Source organism: Pongo pygmaeus, chromosome 2, assembly GCF_028885625.2.
Source record: "Pongo pygmaeus isolate AG05252 chromosome 2, NHGRI_mPonPyg2-v2.0_pri, whole genome shotgun sequence".
Taxonomy (NCBI): Eukaryota; Metazoa; Chordata; class Mammalia; order Primates; family Hominidae; genus Pongo; species Pongo pygmaeus.
Window position 1 is genome coordinate 99,368,584 of NC_085930.1, and position 24,736 is coordinate 99,393,319.

Genomic DNA, 24,736 nt, shown 5'->3' on the forward strand with positions numbered 1-24,736 from the left:
CCAGCAAGTACAATAACAAACACCGGATGCAGTGGGTGCTTTAAGGAGGAGGTAGCCACTGTAACAGAAATGCAAAAACACTTCAGGTTCTCTAGGTGCTAGGCAAAATACCAGATGCTCTGAGGACCACCACTCACCCCAAGCTTCACAGACTGCCCTCTTCCACTCTCCTCGCTTTCTCTCGCATTTCCTCCCCATTGCTCCCCAGTATGCCATCTCCAAATTTCCTCTCTCTGGCCTTCCACATTGCATAGCCAGTGCTAACACTTGGAACCAACTAAAGTGGCTGCTGGCAAAGGAAGAGGCAAATGCAAATGCAGTTGAGAGTCCAGGCTTCATGTTCAGACAGCCCTGGATTCATAAATCGAGGCCACCACTTATTAGCTGCGTTGCCCTGGGCAAGTCACATCACCTCCGTGAACTCATGTCTTCCTCTGGAAAATGATGCCATCAGAGCACCTGTCCCATGGGATCGTTGCAGAGGTGAAATGAAATTTATACAGACAGCATAGCACTGTGACTGGCTGATAAGCATTAGCTATCACCACTGATTGTTATTACTGGGGACAACACAGCTTGGGTCTCAAAGATCACTGCTGCACCTCCCAGAATAAAACTGAACTTATAATTTACCCCGGTAACATTTAGAGCACGGGGTTTTAAAACACATTTATTACATTGTGAAATCAATTTATAGGTCAGAGTCAGCCTTCTAAAATGAACAGAACAGAAAACAGAGTAGAGTAGAATAGTGTAGAATAGAGTACAACAGAGTCCCATCTAGTCGACTTGCGTTGAATAGAATATAATAGAATAAAGTACAAAATACCAGTCTGCACTGCAAAGAATAAGGCTAAGTGATGTTTCATGAAACATGTTTCATATGTGAGGTTGTAACGGGTTGCAATGTAACATGTATTCTTTACTGTAAGCCACGGTTTAAGAAGTTTGAAAGGCACTGACTTAGAAAAAAACACAGTTTTGTGCCCAAAAGGCCCCTGACGGAGCAATTCTTACACCAGGGAGATTAGGAGCAGGCTTTTATAGGAAGCAGATGGCGTCTTTCAAACTGATGTTCACTAAACAATTTTCCGTTAAAGGGCTAGTAACCACAGGTCCCGGTAACCTATTTGGTAAGAAGAAAAGCCATTGGTGACAGGTCAACAAATTTCCCTCCATCTCACAAATTGGAGAATGGCCACTCAACTGTGCTTAGTGATTTCTAAATAAACTGCTTCAACAAGCAGATGTGTATGTGGGTACCTTTGGACTTAAAAGATAAAATGTCTGACTTGCTCTAAAGCCCTCATTTCTATGGCAGGGAAAATCTCCATTCATGCCACCCACATTGAGGAAGGCTATACCCTGTGCCAGCCCATGCTTCAGACCTGGCTCAGGGGAAGAGCAGCTCCAGCCTCTGGCCCAGGACAACACAGACTTCACGCACAAGGATTTGTAAAAAATCACAGAGGGAAGATGTGCACAGGCCGGGAAAGAGGTGTACAGGCCAGCAATCAAGATGTGCATAGGCCAGAATGGAAGGGAGGGAATGACTGAATCTCTTTAGGGAAAGCCAGAAGCCTTCCCAGAGACAACATGTAAACAGTGTCTCTCAAAGCATGGTCCATGGACCACCAAATGAGAGTCACCTGAGATGTCTGTTCACATGCAGGTTCTGGGGCTCGGGACCAAGCTTACTGGGCCAGGGTCTCTTGGAGTAGGCTCCTGAAATAATGCATCTTAACAAGCTCCCCAGGTAACATTTCTGCAGGCTAAAGCCTGACATCCTGTAGAATTGAGGCTCAGAAGCCAGACAAGGAGAGCAGGGTCGGCAGTGTAAACAGGGCAACGGTACGGGCATGGACACAGAGGCGTGACACAGCCGGATGTGTGCAGGGAACTCAAGCAGTGTGCCGTCACTGAAGCACTCAGGGTGAGGATGGGAAAGGTGGACGCAGCAAAGGGATTTGGGTGCCCAACATAGCTCTGCACACCTCATTGAGTATTCAATGGATGTTTGTTGAAGCAGGAAGAAGTGAGAAGGAAGAAAGAAAAGGATGTCCAACATTTAGATAAAGGCAAATGTATGCTTGGGAGTCTGTTAAGATTGCTAAAAATTCCCCTAAACCATGATATTCTACCCAAAAGAAAGCATTTGATCATCTGAACCTCAACTGAGGAAAAGGAGAAGGTTGGAGGCTTCAGGTTTCCAAAGAGGTTATTAGTGTTGAATAAACGCTTGACTAATTGTTCTGTCTCCTATCGGCTTCACTTATACAGATAATGTTAATAAGGGGAATGTTCCCTGATGACACACTGGGACCAAATATTTTGGCTGTTAAAAATAGATGCAGTGGAGGAACATTTTCTCTAGGTGAAATTCAGGCTCAAATGCAATTGAATCTGAGGAGAGTTCACAAACACACCCTTCCGCATAAACTAGAACAGATTTCCAGTGGAGATCAGCTGGGTAGCTTTGAAAGGCATGGGACAGGGAGCAGACAAGGCATGGGGCTCAGGGCTGCCTCCTCCTGTCGTCCAAGAAGCCCACGGTGGGACATGGAATCCTTCTCCCATCTGTGGCCTCAATATACTGGCCCAGGCCCAAGCCTGGTAGTCAGGACTCCAGCATTCAGGACCTGGCCCATTTCTGATTCACTGTGAGACCTGGGGCAGGCCACTGAGCCCCCACACACACTCACAGGTGGAGGGGCCGTTTCCCAAGACCTGCCCCCTCTCCGAAGTCCTCTCATCTCCTTCTAAATGAGTAGGTCAGGCTCAGGAGGAATGTGCAAGGTGGGCATCAGATCCTGCTCACTCAGGGCACACAGTGCTCTGCGTAGCAGAAGTCACAGCTCCACGGAGGAGTCACATCCCAGGGGGGCGCTGGAGGCAAGACTCCTCCAAAAGCCTCACAACACAATATTCGGTCCTGATATCTGAAGGAAGCAGAGGCTGGAGTGAAATGTCTTTTGGCAAAACTGCCCCCCATTAAATCCATATAATTCCCACTTCCCAGCAGCTGTCTCCCCTCATCTCCGGAGGTGCGTTGGTGCAGGCTGGGCCTGGGGAAGAGAGCAGACCATTGTGCCTGCAGGATGCAAATGCAAATAAAAACAACCCAAACTCACTTGATGACCACTCTTAAAGATTTCCTCCTGCGTGAAGATGTCTGACAGGCCCCATACAGGATGCAGCAGTGAGATCACCCAAGGAACGTTCTGTGGATGCTGCAGGTATGTTGCAGAGGGCAGCTTATGCAGCTCCCAGTAGCCTCCAAAGCACAGACTCAGAAATTCAGCCCCGGTGATATAAACAACAAATAAACAAATTAAAGAAGCAGCTCCCTGAGAAGGTGAGATCATAGCAAACACCACGCACACATCTTGATGCTGGCAGGGCCTCAACCCCATGTGAAAGCGAAGGGAACAGAAATTAAAATTCACATTTCTCCCTAATATCAGTGGTAATGTGGCGCTCGAGCGCTTTATGGAATTAGCTGCAGCAGCTTCCTAATTGCCTTTGCTGAGTTGCCTCCCCCAGTTTGATGGTGGCGGCTGTGACGGCCCCATCAGTCTCGCTTGGTGCTCCTCATGCACCCGCCCGGCACTGCGGTGCTCCCGCGGCAGCTGCTCAGCTTGGTACTGCAGAGGCGCCTGGACCCCTCAGCCCAACTGGATGCTTCTGGGGGAGACTCTACCATGCCTCCAGCATGCTCACCCAGATGGGCAGGGATGCTCCCAGAGGCAAGGAGGGGGTCGGCCAGCTAGGAGAACTGAAGACCAGCTTGTTCTGCTGTCTGGCAGTCCCTGCTGGCACTGCAAGGGTTGTGGGCAAGGGACCTGCCTGCAGGGCTTTGGGGCTGGACTGTTGTAGCTGGAAGGCAGCCCCCACTTTTTGCAGCATCCATGCCCGATGTTGGGACTCATAAAACCCTGGCGTTGGAGAGTAAATGGGGAAAGGGCTGTGAAGGACCTGGTGACCTGCCTGTGCTCTATGGTACTCTTATTTTCATCACTAGCATGCGCAAGGACAGGGAAAAGGTGGGCGGCTATTCCTCCCTTTGTTTATCTGTACCTTCGTGCTGGCCACATACAAACAACCCCTGAAGCCCACCCCATAGATCGCTCTGTGCTAAGTGCCGCAGGGGGACCCTCTCCAGGTCAGAAAGAGCAAGCACGCCCTGGGGAAATTTAAGGTCTAGTTTACCAGGCTTCTGCTCACCCCTCCCCGCTCACCACCAAAGAAGATAAGGGGTTCACAGGATATCACACAACCCAGAACCCCAGACCTGCCAGAGGCACAGAAGGCCCTGCAACAAGACTCATTCCAAGCAAAATAAAATCGATCCTGTGAGTCCAGGGCTGTGGCTTTCAAGCTAGCTGTCGATTGTACAGAAAAACAGAACTGTGGCTTTATCAAGAGAAAAAAAAATAAGCACCAATAAACACCTAAGAAAGACAAAGAATAGGAATAACAAAAACAGAGAAGCTAAAATTTACTGGGCACTTCCTGGGTGTACAGTTCTGTGCTAAGACCGTCACATGCCTCCGTACCTAATCCTCCCTATCATGAGCCCATTTTACAGGTAAGGAACTTGAGGCCCTGAACGCTAAGAATCCAGCCAGATCTCAAAGCCAGATCCATCTGGTCCCAGAGTTTGAGAGCCCACACTGGCTTTCCTACTCCATCACCCATTACCATAATGGGGAATACACAAAGGAAAACTTAGCCAAATTCAATTAGATTCTCAGAAAGGCATCTTAGGAGTCAGACCACATGAGGGGAGGGCTGACCCTCAAGGGCAACTAAAAGATAAGCAGCATCAGTTTATTATGACAAAAAGGGAGAAGTATAGAAAGCTAGAGGGCTCACCAACCCTCCTCTTATTCCAGCTCTTACCCCTTTATGTTCTGCATTATAAAAGCAAATGACAATGCCCAAGCAACAAGGCTAAGAATTCCACCAGGGACAATTTTAAGGGCAGGGAGAAGTTTCCACCAAACGCTCTGATGAGCCAATACCACACTAAGACCAATGCAAAGGATAAATGGTTGGTCCTAGAAATCCCCCAAATACCTTTCCTCTGACCCCACAACAGCCCAAGCACCTGAACTGGGATTCACATGATGCGGACTCAGAGTCTGCCTTTGCCATGTGGAGCCATGCAGCCTTGGGCAAAGTTACATCCTCTGTCTTAGATGTTGAAGATGTTTCTGCATCTCTAAAACTGATGCAGATGATAATAGATCTGACCTCAGGGGTTGCTATGAGAAATTAAATGATATATCATAAATAAAGCACACATCATAAAATACAAAAAACACCTGCATCATTATTATTATTACTGCTGAAAATCCCTTGTAGAGCTGAGTCGTAGGCAACTTTGATGGAGGTCTCAAAACAAGACCTCCAGATGGCTTAGCATTAACAACCCCTCAAGTGGACAAACTACTGTCTTTAGCAACCAACACTTGCTGGTATGTAGAAGCAACTCCTTGAGAATAATAATAACAATGACAACAGTCTACCTTTTCTATACACTTCCCATGAGTCACTTATTGCCAAGCATCCTGCATGCATCTTCTCATTTGGGCCTCTCAACTCACCCTAGAAGTTAGTACTATTGTGCCCATTTGAGATGTGCGAACACTGAGGCTCAGCAACTGACTTGTCAGGGTCATATGACCAGTCAGCAGTAGCATCTCCATTCAAACCCAGATTGTCGTCACTCAGATTCAGACTCTCAACTCTACACAGTTCTGCCTTCCCAAGACCAGCCACCTCTCTTAAAAGTAGATTTTTAAAAGTCAATCCTCTGATTTCTTTCCAAGTATATATATTTTTCCTATCATTCATAAAGCATTTGTTTCAAGCAAAAAACTGAAAACCTCACTGTTCAAGTAGAAAATCCAGCTATGGCTCTACAATTCCGAAATTCCCATTCTGGGAAATGTGTGCTGTTGGCTTTTTCAAAAGATTAGTGAGCTGTGAGCCCTCCTGCGAGGATTACATCTTACTTCAGGGCGACCAGGTGGCTCCTGATGTTCTGAAATACTAAAACTTGGCCACACACTCTGGAATTTTAAATTAGTTACCAGTATTTACTAACAAAGGGAAACAACCCATGCATATAAAACACACATACGCACGCACACAAACATCCTTTATTGGTTGCCAGATAATGATTTGTCTGAAGTGTGTTGTCTGAGTTGGTGTGCGAATTTCGTATTATAAAAGCAAATGACAATAGCATTCCAAAAGGGACCCAGGCCAAAGTCAAGAGGAAAGAATATCCAAACGTAGCATTACCATTCCAGAAGTCAAATGACTATTATTATGTCAGTGGGGCAAAAGCCTATGCCCATTGAGTTGTTTGTAGATGATGCAGTCATATTGCACTAATAGACATTTCACTAATAATGAAAACCAGTAGGAGGCTGAGAGTAAAGCTGGATGTTATGACTCGCGACTGAAGATTACCTGAATCCAGTGAATTTACTGTCTCCCACATCTATTGTTCTTTTTACAATATTGTTCCACCTCTGCCTCAAACAATACAATGGAAAAGCCATTATGGATGGCACATGTACAAAGAGTCAAACACCTGCCCTATATTTCCAACTTTCACCTTGCTTTGCAAATTATAGCACAACGTTACAGCAACAGCAAATTTTAGTCTTACAGCTGCCCACTTCTGCTGTGCAAAGGACAAGATTAGGAGGATTTGGGAAAGAAAGCAAAAAAAATCCACCTCCCAGGGGACATAATAAATGCATTTGTCATTGTGCCCCTGCCACATTAAACGTGCATAACATACACTGCCTTAATTTTATGAACTAATTATGGGATCAAAGTGACAAAAATTCCAAGTCTCTCTTGTTCATGAATAACGAAGTGGGACAGTATAAATGAGAGGATGGCCTGAGAACCAAGGCTTCCCATGTGCCACACATCGTCCTAAACAGCTGAAATGCTGCCCAAGGGGGCATCGGGATTAGAGGTTATCTGCAGCTGGCTTCTGAACAAGCTCCCACAGCAAGGGAAATGGCTGGGTATGCTGGGATCTCCTGTGGCATAAGGACCTCACTCTGGGCTGTGGGGCAGAAGTGGCAAGCCCAATTCCTTGGGTGATGGGCTTCTCTGGGCATCTCCCCCCATGCTCAGGGAGAAGGGAGCTGACCTCGAGGGGAAGGGTGCATATCTTGACAGAGGCCGCCGCCACTGCAGCCTTCCTCCTGCTCTGAAGTACTCTCATCAGGGGCCAGCTGGGGATCACCTGCCTACATGCCAATGCCTGGCACTCACCCATTCATGCACTCGCTCATTCACCAAGTACACATGTATGTATGCAGCCAGGCCCCACAGAAGCACAATGAAGATTACCTGAAGAGCTTGTATTTGTATATTGCAACTAGGAATGACAACAACAACTCACTGGCAGGAGCCAATGTGCCAGGCACAGTGCTAAGTACTTTGCATATTTTATTTCATTTAACCTTCATCACAGCCTACAAGATAGAAGGTACTGGTCTCCTTTCTCATTTAAGGGTATAGGTTCAGAAATGTTAAACTATAAGGCAACGCAGAAGAGGAAATGTCAGATCTGGGACTCAAATCCAAGCCCATCTGACTCCAAGGCTATGTCCTCTCAGCTGTTAACCCAGGCTTTAATTGTTTCTGAATTAATATCCCAGATGTTTCTCATTTAATCCTCCCAAACACCTGTGAGATCGAAAATACAGGTATTATGCACATTCTTTTCAAATACGAACTGAGGTCAAAAAGGATCACGCAAAGACAAGAAAATATAGCACTGTGACCAGATGTGTAGACCCTGCTCAGTCACCTTGGGGAGGCTGCTTCAGTTCTGCGAGCCTCGGCTTCGCAATCTGTAAAATGGGGTGAATTGTAGTCCCTGCCTCATTAGGTTGCTGGGAGAATTTACTGGGATGTCATATGTAAAGGGCTTATCACAGTACCTGGAATGCAGAAACTACAGCGTTGAGTGTTACCTGTTTTTACTATTAGATTAGGCAATTTGCCTGGGGCCACAGTGGAAATGCACACAGAAAAGATAAAAAGAGAGATGCCACTGCTTAAGGCCAATGACCCTTCCTTTAACAACACAGCATCTCCACAGATGTGAATCTTTGAAAATGCTCCAAGCTCTCGACCTGTTACTCATAAAATAAGAAAATGATTTCATTGGAGATGGAACAAAGGTGGGCAAAGGAAGCCTCCTAGACTGAATGGAGCTGAGAGGGTAAGCTATCCAGCAAGAAAGAGAGAAAGCCAAAACAAGGACAGCCTGTCCCACAGGAGGCTTGGCCAGGGCCCCGCAGTTGGTCTGAGGCTCTGCTGCCACATCCTGGAATTCTTAATAATTTTTTAACAAGGGATTCTGCATTTTGCACTGAGGACCACAAATTACATAGCCAGTTCTGATCTTAGCAAGTCCTCAGATTCCAACTGCCTACAAAATCCCAGACGCTGAACAAATCCATGCCTGTTGGACTGGCGTGACTCAGTTCTGTCCTACTGCCCTGGTTCATTCTCTCAAGTCAGCCTCTCTAACACCCAAGAGGACAAGAACAGTCTTCCCCATCAGCAAGCATTATCTGGCACGTTCTGTGATGAGCAGCATCCATTTTTATTGGCACGGGCACGCGCACATACACACATTTAATAAGTATTATGGTATTGGCATGTGCAGGCCCCAAATATCGACTGGCAGTTGTTTCACCTAAAACGGAAAACTCGAGGTCTGTTTTGTGAACCCACAGAATTTATAGCCTTGCCCACCTTGTCTGTCCAGATCATTTACATGCATAACAGCCTTTTTAACCTTGGGAGGGTACTGTTTTCCATTAACAGGTGCCAAGATAAATACTCTGAAGTGCACAAAGTGAAGGAACAGCCATCCATTTCTGCGAAAAGATAATGCTTTCCTTTCCAATATGGCCTTGAAATGTGCACTAATAGTTTGGTTTCTGAGTTGTTTATTTTCATAATGTTGATTTGGGGTAACTGGGAAGCTATGCAACATACAAATTTAATACACGTTATAAATTTAATGCCTTAAACAGCCTTGGAATGAGCACCCAATGAGTGTTGTTCAAAGCAAATGGAAGTTGAAATGTTTACCATTTATTAGAAATGAACTGGACTCTTTTCAAATATGTATTTGTAAAAAATAATTCCCTTCTGAAAAGTAGACGTGCTAGCCACGCACACAGAAATCCCCTAAAACACATCAGCTATACAAATGCCTAATCTGCCAAGGGTGAGTTGTAAGTACAGGCCAAAGTACTGGGCTGTCAAGGGGCCTTAGAGTCTGGCTTTACCTTATAGAACAACCACTTCAGACAGAGTCTGTTGGTCACTAAATACTTAGTAAAATCACAAAAAATCAAGCACCCTCCTCTTCCTCATATCATTTTCTTCCTTTAAAGGAGAAGCAAAATTTTGTTTAATGGACCAAAGAGGGCTGATAAGGATTCTGTCAGTTTTACCAGAAGCCTGGCATTAGGAACTTTTCCTTTCACTGAATGATACACAAAAGCTTCACTGCAGTCACTCGAGATGAAACCTAGGCTGTTATGTCTCTTGTATAAAAATTACATTTAAAGGGGAAAAAAATCTCATATGCTGATTCATAGGCTGGCATTTTATAACATCTATTTCATTTTTTTTCTCAGTTTTGGCCACAGCAAACCTCTAAGTCAAATCACAGTGTCTCAGGGAACACACAATCTGCTAATATTCCCTGTGTAGAAGATGCTGTGGTCTCAACCCGAAGACTGTACCAACAAGCACTGTGACTACAAAAGATGGAGGGACCCGTGAAGTAGCTGCTGCTCACGTCTGACAGAGGAGATGTGCTGGGGTGAAGAAAAAGCCCAGTTGTTGGCATCAGAGCATCTATGATGGTAAATCAGGATTCATGACAGGCCTGAAATAAAGACTCCTTCGTGAAAATGTACACTTCTTTAGGTAGGCCCAACACACCAAACCAAGGATTGATCAATGTAAGTGGGAACCCTAAACACCAAGCAGAGATCAATCCAAGGCTGATGAAGGCTAGAATCCCAAACCTGCACCTCCAAGAATATGTGCTTCAAACTTTAGGGAAATGAAACACCTGGAAGGGCCACAGGTGCCGGGGGTGATGGTTTCTCATTTCTTTTACTTTTGCTCATACTGACATATGGCTATCTCTCTATCAAAAACTGGAAACAATAACTGTGTCAGCTCAGGCCCAATGGATTTCAGAATTATCGGGTGGTTTGGTATTCATGTGTTTGCCTAAAAATTGCACTAGTGTTAGAATTAATTAATTAAAATCAGCATGAGATCACCATGCTAATCAATCAAAATTATAACCACATGGGAATTAAAAATTTGAAGTTTGCCTCCAACCAGAAAACCATGCCTGTATTTTCATTTTCCCTTAATTTTGAGTAGCATCTGTCGGTCTCCTGAGCAACACATGCCGCAGCAGTTCCTAATGGGAGAAAAGGCAAAGTAGAAATGTATCTGGCAGAAAAGAAATTTTAAGGAGAAACAAAATAAGGAAAGGAAAAGAAAAAAAAATGAGCAAAAAAGGCTCAGACCGAAAGTTAGCAAGTAACTCTACAAGTGCAATGAGCTGTATGCATAAGAGGCACAAACTGAATGCTCACTGGTTTGCCCTGCTCTGCTACTGTCTGGGTGATTGTGTTAATGAGACCAATAAACTGCCCTGAACGATTAAAAACTGTCATTTCATAGATTTCAAGTTTTTAAAAATAACCCGCTAAGGAAAAGTCCAGTATTTGAAGTAATGCTATGAATTAAAGCATCCGCAGCATAGGTTGAATGCATTTATCATTCAGGATGGCAAGTAACTGTGTTTATTCAACAAAAAATGTTAGCAAAACAGCGCCTCCCCCACAAGAGCAATCTGAAGAGTGCCAGGCTTCCCACGAGCAGCACGGCACTGCTACCTAATTCCTGATAAGTGAATACACCTATTCAATTATTTAAAAGTCCATCGATTTCCACATTGATGAAAAGTCATAATTATAAAAATGGCTTAAAGCGCCAACCTTTTACTTTGCTGACTCTGTCCTGTGGAAAGAGATATCAACTTTATATATTAAAGCTGCCCTCTCAATAAATAGCTGATAATGCAAAAAACGGATTGTGCATTTCAAGATGTGTGTGTTTGGTAAGTGCTCCATGAGGCGTCCAAGGTAAATGTCAATTCTTTTCCAGAGTTACTGGCAGAGACACACATTACCTGTATTTCCATTGTGTATATATCATCATGATTCTGGAAAATGTAACTGGAACCCTTCATTCCTGTGAACATTGGTTCCCCAAATGCAGGTCTAAATAGAATGAAAAACCCAGCTCCTATCCAATTCTCCCTGAGGAGGATGAAATGAGAATCAGCCAGTTATGCCTTTGATTGTGATTGTTAGAGGTGTGGAGACTGAGTTTAACAGCCTAGGTTCCCGGACCTACTAGAATGCTTCTCACTGAATCCCAAAATACAGCGGTAATGAAACTATGCCTCCCCAAAAGAACCAAACAAAGTCCATTCTTTGGGGAAAATGAAGCAAGATAGAGGCAGCTGAATACTGACTGGCATGGATATATCAAATCGGAAACTTAATTAAAAGTTGAAGTGAATGGAAACCCCTGCAGTATCTGCCAGCTTAGCAAGGCAGCACACAGGCATACAGCGGCGAACCAGCACGGTCCCTCCAGGGGCCTGCTATTCTCTCACAGCATCTAAAACCCCTCAAGATGAACCAGCGCCCACAGACAAGTCCCACAATCTTCCATTCTGTACTGAAAACAAACAAATTTCCTAAAAGATGGCTTACTGCATTTTATAAAATCAAAACTATCCTATTTCTAACCTAACAGGTTGCTATTCCTGTGCTCAGTAAAGACAAAAGAAAAAAATATAGGGGATATCTGGCATTGAATACCTAATATATTATAATAGGCTAAAGTGGCAAAACCCATGGTATTAAACATACAAACAACTGATAAAATACTCTTATTTCTGAAGCCATAACAACAAGGTACCTTGCTAAATGTTTGTGTTTACATTGATGAAGTCAGTAACAGTACTGCTACCTCAAATTATATCACCTAATAAAAACATGTTACCAAAATGGCAGTTTTCCCAGTCTCTAAACACCTTAAAATAGATGCATGGCCAATTATTATTTAACTTATATTCACAATAACTACTTTGTAAAGTGTATGTTTTACTGCAAAAATGACTAAACTTCCATTCTGAAAATGAACACACTACACATTGATTTACAACATGAAGTGTCAATTAGTGAAACTACATAAAATACATAAAATTATATGGTGGTATACAGCATACCATACTTAACTGAAAATCAAGTTTAAAAATCCATGCCTTAAAAAGAGCAATTACACTCTATTATACAACACAGTATTGTCATCTTTGAGTCCCCTTAATACAGTGTTAACGCATTTTCCAGCCGAATTTTCTAACTCATTTTGAAAGCATCTTAATTGTTAAGGACACAGTGATATGATGGCAGGGTGCACAGAGTTCTGACTTAGAGGAGTAATTCCTCATGCAAATGGCCAGAAACTTGAAAATTAGCAAAAGAGAAGCAATTATCCCCTTGTTTTTCCAAACGATGTTATGTCTCCTACACTCTGAGCACTCAGACCTACTCCCATTCATACTCTGAACTCTCTAAACAAATGTTCTTTGCTAATTTTAAAAATACAGAAGCATTTGCGGGGATAGTGGACCAAAACAGCCAAAAGATAGCTGAAAAATGCTCCCTAAGTTGTCTAACATGCTCCCCCATCACTTATGAAAGTCCCTGCCAAGTAACCCAAAGCCGTGAGTATTTCAGGACCCCCAGAGCAGACGATTCCAAACCAAGGACTAGGGTGGACACCCACCCTGGAACGCAATGCCAAGCAACACCTCACCTTTCCCTCACATCAGATTACAAAATGCCACGCAGCAGCAAGAAATGATAACAAAGCTATAAACAGCTGGAAATAATTACACAATTGTCAAGCTGCAAACACGACAAAAGCAAAGCAAGGCTAGTGAATTCAATATCAGAAAGGATGCTGATGAGAAGGTAAGAGAAGCATTTCAGCTTTTTCCAATTTGCTGTTATAGAGTAGCAAATAATAGGGTTGATGGAGTTTTGTGCAGTGTGTGTGTGTGTGTGTGTGTGTGTGTGTGTGTGTGTAACTTCAAAGAGAAAGAAAAAAACATATTTTATGTGTTCCTAGAAAATGTGAGATAAAAGATATTAAAGCACAACCAAAAAATATTAACAGGCTCTGAAGGGATTCTTTTAGAGTTGCTACAACTACAACTTGCAGATGAGAAATACTTCTTTAAAGTTATACAAAATGTTATCTTCTTTAAAAGCATAAGAAAAATATACATGCAAGGCTACAGTCCAGAATTCATCACATCAAACATCTGACAAGTGGGCAAAGTACCAAAGCAGAAGATAGACTGGTCCAGATTAAAAGAATACTAGAGAAAGAGGCAATTCCTATGCAATTCCTGTAAGTGCCGAGGTGGGCCACAGGTATCTAAATTCTTATCTTCCACAAGGGCATTTCGTAGCCTCAACTGTTTACCAACTGCCTATAATTCAAGAACACCTTCCCAAACAACAGTGTTGAGCAATCTTTCAATGAATAAGTTTTCAATGAATAAGGCTATTGGCGATTTTTAAACCATAATAACTTTTGTCATTCCATGGTGGGCCAACGCTTTATTACGATATTTGGATTTCATGTGGCAAACTGTTTCGTATACTGTCCCCAAAAATGCTACTCTCTGAAGGGGAATGCCATAAATAAAATACGTACTTGGTTACCAGGCAGCATGCATAACACATATGGTACATTGGCCCAAAAATCATATTTTAAAATGTTTAAAAGTTAACTTAACAATTTAAGCTGGTTGTACCCATTTTCAGAGAATTAGTCCCTAAAGGCCAATTTTATTTTCTATCATCAAGAGAATATTTTGATTAATCCTGTTGATCTGCTAACTTGAAATTCTTTGAACCCCTCTAATCTCTCCTCCCCGACCCATTTTTTTTTTCTTTATTTCCTGAAGGGGAGAACGAAGGACCATTTATCTCACAATGTAATTTTAAGCTTATGCTTAAAATGCTGCCTGTTTGAATTAAAATTGATGCAGCTTCTGATAAGAACCTAATAATCAATTCTCCATTCTCATTACTCTCCAGAATTACATGGATGCAGACCCATTTCTTAAGTTTGTGGACTACTCTCATAGGTTATTACCCGGCAGTGCAGCTGAGTGGAAAGATAACCACATTCATTCTCCTTATCTGTAATGATGTAATGCATCCTAGCCCTGGGTCTAGATGATTGGGGAATAATAGGATTGTACAACTGCAGGGATGACAAACAATAGTGCAGCGTCTTTCTCTGATACACTGAACCCCACGCCTCCAACGCAAGGTGAAAGGCATCACAAAATATGCACTGAGTCTGCCCCTTGGATGAAGTTAGCATTTTTTGGCCCGAGGAGCATCTGCTCTGGCACTGAAACAGCAATACCGACAGGGAGACGAGAGCCATGCAAAAACACTCAGTTTCCGAGCCCCAGCCAGGACAGTGCGAGTGAGTATCCTGCTTTTCTTTGTGTTTAGAATCAAGTGTCATCTAAAAATAACCGGTTGGTAGGAAGAAGTCACTGCACAGTACAATGCCAAGAAACCCGGGGATCAGAGACTCCTCCGATAACTGATGCTGCTCGGGGCTCACGTTTGTTTGGAAAACTAAATCTGCCTCCATTTTCTGTGCCGGAAAAATCATCGCTTCCTGCCACCACAGAAACCTTACCTTTTGCAGAAGCTGGGAACCGGAGTACTTAGCAGCAATGGATTTTATCTCCCCACCAAAAGCCGAGGCCCAGAGCTTCACCCTACAGGGAGAAGGGGCACAGGAAGAAATGTAACACCCGTGTCACAGTCAACACGCACGCACACGCACACGCACACATGGGACTATGGCTGAAGGAGCAGGGCGATGTAACATGTTTTAAAAGACGAAAAGATAGAAAAAGCGCCTTGGTAGAAACTGCCAGCACCAAAACTGCAAAGCGCAGCGCGGGAGGGGGCCCGAGGGGGGTCGCGGAGTTAAGAATGCGCAAAGTCTCCCAGGCTCTCTAAAAAGACCACTGAGTTTCATTCGAACCACTACCCCAGGACTCGACCCCCCAAACTGGGCATCACCTGGCAAATAGCAGTCAGAAGAAATCCACCCATCCCCCCATCCCAAAAAAAGAAGTGGGGCGGCAGTAGAGCAAAGAGGGGGGAAATTCAGCGGCCCATGGAAGTTGGATTCGGTAACCAGGCTCCAAAGTTGGTGCCGTCACTTGAGGTGAGCCTCTCCAGATCTCACTCGCCAACCTGCGGGCAGGGGCCAGAGCATCCCACCCCGGCCTCGCCGCCCGACGCGGGTCCCGAAAGGCAGGTGCGAGCGGCGAGGCCGACGCCCGCGGCGGGTCCTGCCCAGCCGCACCTGCAGGCGCCCAAACTTGGGCACAGTGGGTTGCAGGCGGCAGGGTCCCCTCCCTGGGCGGCGCAGGAGCCGGCACTTACACGGAGAGCGGTATCTGCTGCTCCGAGCGCACCACGTCCCCCAGCGCGGCGTAGAGAAGCGCGGCGGCGAGAAGCGCCGAGGCCCCCCGGGACGCGCGGCGCCGCGAGCCCGGCCCGGCCATGCTGGGCTCCCTCCGACGCGCCCGCTGCGGCGGCGACGAGAGCGGCCGCGGGGAGCTGCGCGGAGCGGGCGGTGGGCGAGCGCGCGGGGCTGCCTGCTCAGCTCCGCGCCGCCCCGCCTGCCTCTCGCGCGCCCGGCTCACTTGGGGAGCAGAAAAAGGAGCGGGTGGGGGGGGCGGGGAGGGCGGAGAGGCGGAGGGAGGGAGGAGAGGTGGGGAGGGAGGCGGGCGGGGGAGGAGAGAGCGAGACGCGCCTCTAGCAGCGGCAGCCGCCCGGCCCCGCCTCGGCGGCCCCGGGGAGTCCGGCGGGCCGCGGCGGGAGGGCGGCGGGGCGGGAGGCGCCGCGCGGGCGGGGACTCGCAAACTCCAGTGTCCTTGGCCGCGGCGGAGCGCGCCCTGCCCCACCCGGGCTACTGCGGCCGCTGAGTTCTTTACAACTCCGCAGTCCGCCACCGCGGGCGCGACTCTCAGGCTGACCCCGGGCCGGGGCGACCCTAGCCAGGGTGGGGGTTGGGGGCGCGGGAGGGAGGCCGAGGGCAGGGCGCGGCGCTCCGCACTTTGCGGCCGGCTGCTACCGCTCCGCCCCTGGGCCGGGCGGGGTCGGGGACCGCGGAGCCTAAAGGGGGCGCGCCCTCCGCCTCCGCCGCGCGATTCTCCTGCGGGAAGGGAGCTGGGGAAGCAGAAATTTCAGAAAGGAGCACGGGCTCGCGGCGGCAGGCGGGATCGCACGCGGGGCGGAGCGGGCTGGGGATGGGACTGGGTGGGAGCTCGGGGCTCTGGCTAGGGCAGCGCTGCGTGACCGCCCGCAGCTGCTCCTCCGGCCGCGGCGCCCGACAGAGGAAAGCGCGGAGGGCGGTGCTGCCACCACGGCGCGGGCGCACCAGCGCGGGGCTCCCGGCATCCGGCCGCAGCGCAGCGGCCCCCTGCGTGCCCGACCCAGGCCCCGGGGCTCCCCAGCGGCCGCTGCCCTCGGAGTCCGCCCGGCTGCGGCGACTGGTGGGGACCGGGATGTCAGGGTTGAGAGAGGAAGCCAACGCGGCGCCGAGTCGATCCTGACCGGGGGACACCCTGGATTTCGGGATAAAAGATTTCTCCGAGCCTGGGGGATTGCCTGCTCCCCACTCCGGCGCCCACCGCACTGGGCAGGAGGCAGTGAGCGCCGGAGGAGGCGCCTTCTTCCCGCCCTCTGGGGCGAGGAGAAAGGAAGCCGGAGAAGCCCCTGCGCGTCCTGGGAACCAGGCTTCTCGTCGCTGCCCCCACCCCGGCACCCAGCTTGCAGAACCCCTCTCCCTCGTGCGAGGTCTGGGGTGTGATTGGGAACTTTGTGGAGCCCTCGCGCAGGCTGGCGGTAAAGACCGACCGGAGTGAGGCTGAGTCATCCTTGCCCGGCCAAGCGCAACTCCGGTGACCCCAGCAGGGAGTGCGCGCCTAACGTCGCCGGGGCTCCCGGCGCACCAGACGCCTGGGTTCATATTTGCATGCCTTTCTGCAACCGGGGCTTTGCTTTCTGCCCCGTCACCCGCCCTCGGCCTCAGCACCCTCAGGTTGCAGGGAAGTGAGTAAGGGCGGGCTCCAGCTTCCGCCAGGTGGTGCCCGGCTAGGATCCAGGCCGGCTCTCCTTTCCAGCAGTCCGTGGAAAAAGTTACCCCTGCAGATGTTGGGCTTGATCTCAGAGTTGGCAGCGAGGGAGAAGGACTGCTACTGAGAGGCTCTTAGTGCTTTTCCCGAGTGCGGGCAGACCCGAGCTCCCCTGGGCTCTGGCAGGTCGCGCTCCCACCTTGGGGGGCAACGCAAGGAACAGGCCCCTCTCCAGAAGCGCCAGGTGCGCCCCGCCCACGGGCAGTGTCTACAGCCTCTACGGATGACTAACCGGTTATAATGAATTCTCCGCTTCTGTGCATACCCTCCGCCTGAGGAAGCGTGCCAGCCCTTTCCAAACCGAGCCAAGCGCGGCCTGACCCCCGAGGCAAGGGGTCCCAGGAGTTGGACCCTCAAATTGGGGGTTAGGAGAAAATGTGTTTTCCTATCAGAACGCGGGATCGTTCTTCCTAAATGAAAGCATAGTGAATGAACCAGTGAGTGAGTGCATGCTAGCTCTTAGTAAGACCGTCCGTTTCCTACATGGTATCTATATGATGACGCCCTTCATGCCTTCACTCATTCAGGTAGTCAGTAACTGTCAATCAGCTTCTATTGATAGGTACAGTAGGACATGCTGGGAAGCCAGTAGTGAACAAAGCAGGCTACCTGCCCTCACCGAGGTTATACACTACAAAGAGGACAGGCTTTACTACAAAAACCATAATGGTAAATGTACAATCATACACTTTGACAAGGGAAAAACAATACTGTGTATGAAGAAAAAGTACCTGTGACACCCATACTATTGTTATGCCTATTAACTGATGAGAACATCGAGGCATGGCAAAGTCATACAGCTTAAGTCATATTTAAGCAACCGCTTGACTGCTGGCCTATACTGAAGACCACCTGGGCACCAAGGTCATGAAGACATTTCATAATAAAGTCACTATGCGTTGCCAGCCTGACACAGGTGAATTTCGCAGTTGTCTCAGGGCAACTAGAGAGTAGGGATGAGAGGCCAGGCACAGAAGTCACAGGCCCAGGAGGAGAGTGTTTTGAGCATTTGTAACACAGGCCATCTTAGGCAGAACATTATGCACATTACATTAAAGATGGATCCCGCTAACCATTTCCTAGTATCTCAAAAATAAAAAATATTTAAACTATCTAATACTAATAAACTCAGAATTCAAAATGTCCAAAGATTTGGGGTCTTACCACTTACACACTGTAATATTCTTTCCAGAATCACAAAAATCAGTGCTGAAAGGGATCTGTAAGCGATCTAGTCTTGCAGTCTTATTTTAACAGAGAGGAAACTTGAGGCCCAGAAGGATTTAGCCACTTGTCCAAAGACACACACCCGTTAAAGAGAATCTCCTCACTTTGAACCAGGGAGTTCCTGCAGTTACATGAGAATAAGGGACCAGGAGCACCTTCCAGTAAGCCAAATGCGGTACCAGGGCATTGGGCACTACTTGCCATTTTCACCCAAAAGCTTATATTTCAACACCCAACTCTCAGTTGAAGCATGGAATCCAGAGAAATAAAACTTTCATTGGTAGACCTATGCACTCCATCCCACCTAGCTGAGGATGTCGCACTTTGTCCTGCAACAGTGAGGAGCTGCTGGAGGTGTTTGAACAGAAGTGAAAGATGATGACACAGAAGTGAATGTTTTAAGAGCATTCACCTGATCTGGCATATGGAAGGGATTCTGGAGGAGACCCTAGAGCCGTGGTTCTCGGTGCGCAAGAGGGCATTGCCTTTGGGGGCATTTTGAACAGCTGGGACTTTATTTTTATTTTATTTTTTTTTTTTTGAGACGGAGTCTTGCTTTGTTGCCCAGGCTGAAGTGCAGTGGCACAATCTCGGCTCACTGCAACCTCCACCTCCCAGGTTCAAGTGACTCTCATGCCTCAGCCTCCCAAGTAGCTGGGATTACGGGGGCCTGCCACCATGCCTGGCTAATTTTTCTATTTTTAGTAGAGACAGGGTTTCACCATGTTGGCCAGGCTGGTCTTGAACTCCTTACCTCAAGTGATGTGCCTGCCTCAGCCTCCCAAAGTGCTGGGATTACAGGTGTGAGCCACTATGCCTGGGCTAGTTGGGATTTTTTCTGTTTGTCATAATGACTTGGGGTCCTACTGGCATTTAGTGGATAGGGGCAGAACAGGCCCATACAAGGACCTTCAGGTACCCCACTGAACATTCAGGTAAGAGAAAAATCCCACTTATAAGCATCTGAATCTAGCATTAAAAGCCATTTTGTACATAAATTAAGAGGAGTTTTTGCATGGCTTTAATAAACACTAAATTTTCCAGGAATGCAATTACAATATAAATAAAGGCATGGTTGTCTTCTGTTTTGTTCAGAACCTTACCAAGAAGTTGTTTGCTTGCTTGAGGTTTGTTTGATTTGTTGTTGTTGTTTTTCATTTTGGAAAATCTCCAACAGCAACTGTGCTCACAGATCCTGAGTTACCAACACACACACCTGTATCAGTCTGCATTTGGGGTGCGCCATTCACAGTCTGCACATAAGCACAAACAGCTAATAACGTCATTAGATCTTGTAGCTACATCTTGTGCGAGCATTTCACTTAAATACTGCTTATTTTATTATAAATTACTTTTATTTTACTTCTCTTTGCTATTACCAAATAAGGCATCATATTGTCTTTTTAAAATTCTGACTTTGATTAGGTTATATTGTCTCAGAATTTCATGTCAGGATAGTAAAGGAGGTGTTGAGTCTATCTGGGTAAATATCTACTGTGAAAGGAATACCAGCTAAAAGGCTGAGATGTTGCTGATGAGGAAGCAAAATGGTTCACTCAAAAGGAGGAAAATGGCAGATGCTTTCACCCAGCAATTAACCCAGCAATTCCTCTTCTGGAAATTTATCTTACAGTTACTGTATTAGTCTGTTCTCATGCTGCTATGAAGAAATGCCCAAGATTGGTTAATTTGTAAAGAAAAGAGGTTTAATTGATTCACAGTTCCACACAGCTGGGGAGACCTCAATCGTAGTAGAAGGCACTTCTTCACAGGACAGCAGGAGAGAGAATGTGTGCAAGCAGGGGAAATGCCAGATGCTTATAAAACCATCAGATCTTGTGGGATTCACTCATTATCACGAGAACTGCATGGGGGAACCACCCCCATAATCTAATTACCTCCACCTGGTCCTGTCCTTGACAGGTGGGGATTATTATAATTCAAAGTGAGATTTGGGTGGGGACATAAGAGCCAAACCATATTATTCTGCCCCTGGCCCCTCCAAAATCGCATGTCTTCACATTTCAAAATGCAGTCATGCCTTTCCAACATTCCCCCAAAGTCTTAACTCATTCCAGCATTAACCCAAAAGTTCAAGTCCAAAGTCTCATCCGAGACAAGGCAAGTCCCTTATGCCTATGAGCCTGTAAAATCAAAAGCAAGTTAGTTACTTCCTAGATACAGTGGAGGTACAGGCATTGGGTAAATACATGCATTCCAAATGAGAGAAATTGGCCAAAACAAAGGGGTTACAGGCCCCAGGCAAGTTTGAAATCCAGTAGAGCAGTCATTAAACCTTAAAGTTCCAAAATGATCTCCTTTGACTCCATATCTCACATCCCGGTCTTGCTGATGCAAGAGGTGGGGTCCCACAGCCTTTGGCAGCTCCACCCCTGTGGTTTTGCAGGGTATAGCCCCCCTCCTGGCTGCTTTCATGGGCTGCCATTGAGTGTCTGCAGCTTTTCCAGGTGCACAGTGCAAGCTGTCAGTGGATCTACCATTCTGGAGTCTGGAGGACAGTGGCCATCTCCTGACAACTCCACTAGGCAATGACCCAGTGGGACTCTGTGTAGGGGCTCCCATCCTACATTCCTCTTCCACGCTGCCCTAGCAGAGGTTCTCTATGAGGGCTCTGCCCCTGCAGCAAACTTCTGCCTGGACATGCAGGCATTTCTAAACATCCTCTGATATCTAGGCAGAGGTTCCCAAACTTCAATTCTTGAATTCTGTGGACCCACAGACCTAAAACCACATGTAAACTGCCAAGTGTTGGGGCTTGAACCCTCTGAAGCAATGGTCCCAAGCTGTATGTTGGCCCCGTTTAGCCATGGCTGGAGCTGAAGCAGCTGGGACATAGGGCACCATGTCCTGAGATTGCATAGAGCAGGGGGTCCCCGGGCCTGACCCACAAAACAATTTTTCCCTCCTTGGCCTCTGGGACTGTGATGAGAAGGGCTGCTGTGAAGGTCTGTGACATGCCCTGGAGATATTTCCCCATTGTCTTGGCTATCAACATTCAGCTCTTTGTTACTTATACAAATGTCTGCAGCTGGCTTGAGTTTCTCCTCAGAAAATTGATTTTTCTTTTCTATCACATTGTCAGGCTGCAAATTTTCCAAACTTCATGCTCTGCTTCCTCTTAAATGCTCTGCCACTTAGAAATTTCTTCTGCCAGAAAGCCTCAATCCTCTCTCTCAGTTTCAAAGTTCAACAGAGATCTAGGTCAGGGGCACAATGCTGCCAGTCTCTTTGCAAAAGCATAGCAAGGGTGACCTTTACTCCAGTTCTGAACAAGTTCCTCATCTCCATCTGAGACCACCTCGGCCTAGACTTCGTTGTCCGTATCACTATCAACATTTTGGTCAAAGCCATTCAACAAGTCTCTAGGAAGTTCCAAACTGTCCTACATTTTTCCTATCTTCTTCTGAGCCCTCCAAATTGTTCCAACCGCTGCCTGTTACCCAGTTCCAAAGTTACTTTCACATTTTTGGGTATCCTTATAGCAGCACCCAACTCCTGGTACCAATTTACTGTATTTGTCTGTTCTCACACTGCTATGAAGAAATACCCAAGACTGGGTAATTTATAAAGAAAAGAGGTTTAATTGGCTTACAGTTCCACATGGCTAGGAAGGCCTCAGGGAACCTACAATCATGGCAGAAGTCATTTCTTCACAGGGTGGCAGGAGAGATAATGAGTGAAAGCAGGCGAAATGCCAGATGCTTACAAAACCATCAGATCTTGCGAGACTCACCCACTATCATGAGAACAGCATGGGGGAAACTGCCCCCATGATCTGATTACCTCCACCTGGTCCCACCCTTGACATATGGAGATTATTACAATTCAAATTGAGATCTGGGTGATATCAGTTACTGAATGACATGCATATACAGTTACTCATCACTGCACTATCTTCAAGAGCAGAAGACTGGAAACAACCCAGCTGACTATCAGTATATGATTGGTTAAAGAAACTGATATATCCACACAATACAATATTATGCAGCCGTTTTTGAAAAATGAGGAGGCTTTCTACATATAGAGGTGAAAATATCTCTAGGATATATTAACTGTTTTAGAAGCAGGGTACATAACAGAGTATATGGCATGCTACTTTTGTGTGAGAAGGGGGAAAAATAAGAACACATTTGTGTATTTGCTTAAAGAAACAATGGAAGATATGCAAGAAACTGCTAATAGTTATTCCATGTTGGGAGATTGTGGGAACAGAGGAGATGGAGACAGGAGTGAGAGAGACATTTTACAGTGTATATCATTGCAAATCTTTTGTTTTGTTTTGCTTTGTTTTGCTTTGTTTTGAGATGCAGTCTCACTCTGTCACCCAGGTTGGAATGCAGTGGCATGATCTCAGCTCACGGCAACCTTCTGCCTCCTGGGTTCAAGCAATTCTCCTGCGTCAGCCTCCTGAGTAGCTGGGATTACAAGCGTGTGCCACCATGCCTGGCTAATTTTTGTATTTTTAGTAGAGACGGGGTTTCACCATGTTGGTCAGGCTGGCCTCGAACTCCTGACCTCATGATCTGCCCGCCTCGGCCTCCCAAAGTGCTGGGATTACAGGCGTGAGCCACCACGCCCAGCCTCATTTTGATTTTTGAGCTATGTGAATATATTACTTATTCGAAGTAATAAGAATACAGCTTTTCATAGTTTTTGTAACAGTTTAGCTAGTGGGGTGTGGGCTAGAGTGGAGGGAGCAGACATTAGAGTGAAATGTGAAGGACATTTAAAATCCTTGATCACCTACAGAAGTGTTTCTCAAACCCTGAGAGGTCCTGATTCAGGAAGTCCAAGTTGGGGTGTGAGGCAGAGGGACATCCATATTTCTAATCAGCTTCTGAGAGAATTCTGATGCCCATAGCCATGGAGGACTTTTTGTAAGCACAAAGCTTCTCTTGCAGGTGTAGAGCCTACAGAAGTATGGACTTTGGGGTCACACAAACCTAGGTTCAAATTGTGGCTTACCCTCATCCTAGCTGCATGATATTAGTCAAGTTGCCTAACCTCTCCAAACACCCTTTTCTCAACCACAAAGGATGGATAACAAAGAACTGACTTCACACGAACATAAGGAGGATGAAATGGGATAATGCAGCTAAGTATTCAATGAGCATTATTTATTACCTTCATCCTGCAAACACAGCAGCCTTTCAGCACCCAGGTACTGCTCTGGCTCTCACTCTACCTGGGTGTGCCAAAGCCACAGGGAACCCTTCCCTCCATCCCCCCACCACTGCTGCCTGGCCCAGACCTTTATCATTTTATCCCTATACTCCTGCGACTGACTCCTACTGGGTCATCCCTCCTCCTTTTGTCCCCTTCAAATACATCTTTCTTCCCACAGTGACCAGAGCCATCTTTCCAAAAACAAAAATCAGACCTTGAGAATTCCCTGCTCAAAATCCTCCAATGGCTTCTGTTTCAAATTCAAATGCAGACTCCTTACCAGAGCACCCAAGATCCTTGGCTACCCCTGCAGCCTCCCTGTCCCTCCCTCTCTCCCTTGCCTGCTGTGCTCCAGCCGCCTTCTCCTTGGAGTTTCCAGAACAAGCCAAGCTTGTTCCCACCTCGGGTCTTTGCTTGTGTTGTGCCCTTTGCCTGGATCGCTCTTCTTCCACATTGTTTCTCACTGAATTTGGTTTCCTGCTCAGAAGTCCCCTGTGTGGGCAGAACTTCCCTGAACACCCCAGGTGAAAAAGAAACACACACACACCCCTCTGAACTGTTACCTTACTTAATTTTTCTTCCTAGCAGTTATCACTACTGATTTATTTGTTATTTGTTTACACTGTCTCCCCCACTGGATGGGATGTGTCCCCTTCTTCACCACATGACCATAATGGGTTAGCAAGGCCTTAAATGTTGTGGAAGCTCAATAAGCATCAACTGCATGGAGGGGCAAAGGGGAGGATGCCAGATTGGAATTCTTTTCTGCTCAGGTCCTGCCTCTTCCCATTCTTCCTAGGCTGTGGCTTACCCTAGACACAGACCCTTTACAAAAGTACTTGATTTGCCAGGAAAAAGAGAACCTGGGAAACTGCTTCTCTCAAGAGAATCCTCAGTTACATC

General features: G+C 46.7%; 1 protein-coding gene across 1 annotated transcript in view; it reads right to left on the bottom strand.

Annotated features, from left to right (window-relative positions):
• CACNA2D3 (calcium voltage-gated channel auxiliary subunit alpha2delta 3) overlaps positions 1-15,879 on the bottom strand; it is a 924,385-nt gene extending 908,506 nt beyond the window's left edge. Inside the window, exons 1-2 of the mRNA XM_054481187.2 lie at positions 15,663-15,879; positions 14,902-14,983 (exon numbers count right to left, since the gene is read on the bottom strand). Coding sequence (XP_054337162.2) covers positions 14,902-14,983; positions 15,663-15,784 — 204 coding nt within the window. The 5' untranslated portion in view covers positions 15,785-15,879. The remainder of the gene's footprint in view (positions 1-14,901; positions 14,984-15,662) is intronic.
• Positions 15,880-24,736: the final 8,857 nt, after the last annotated feature.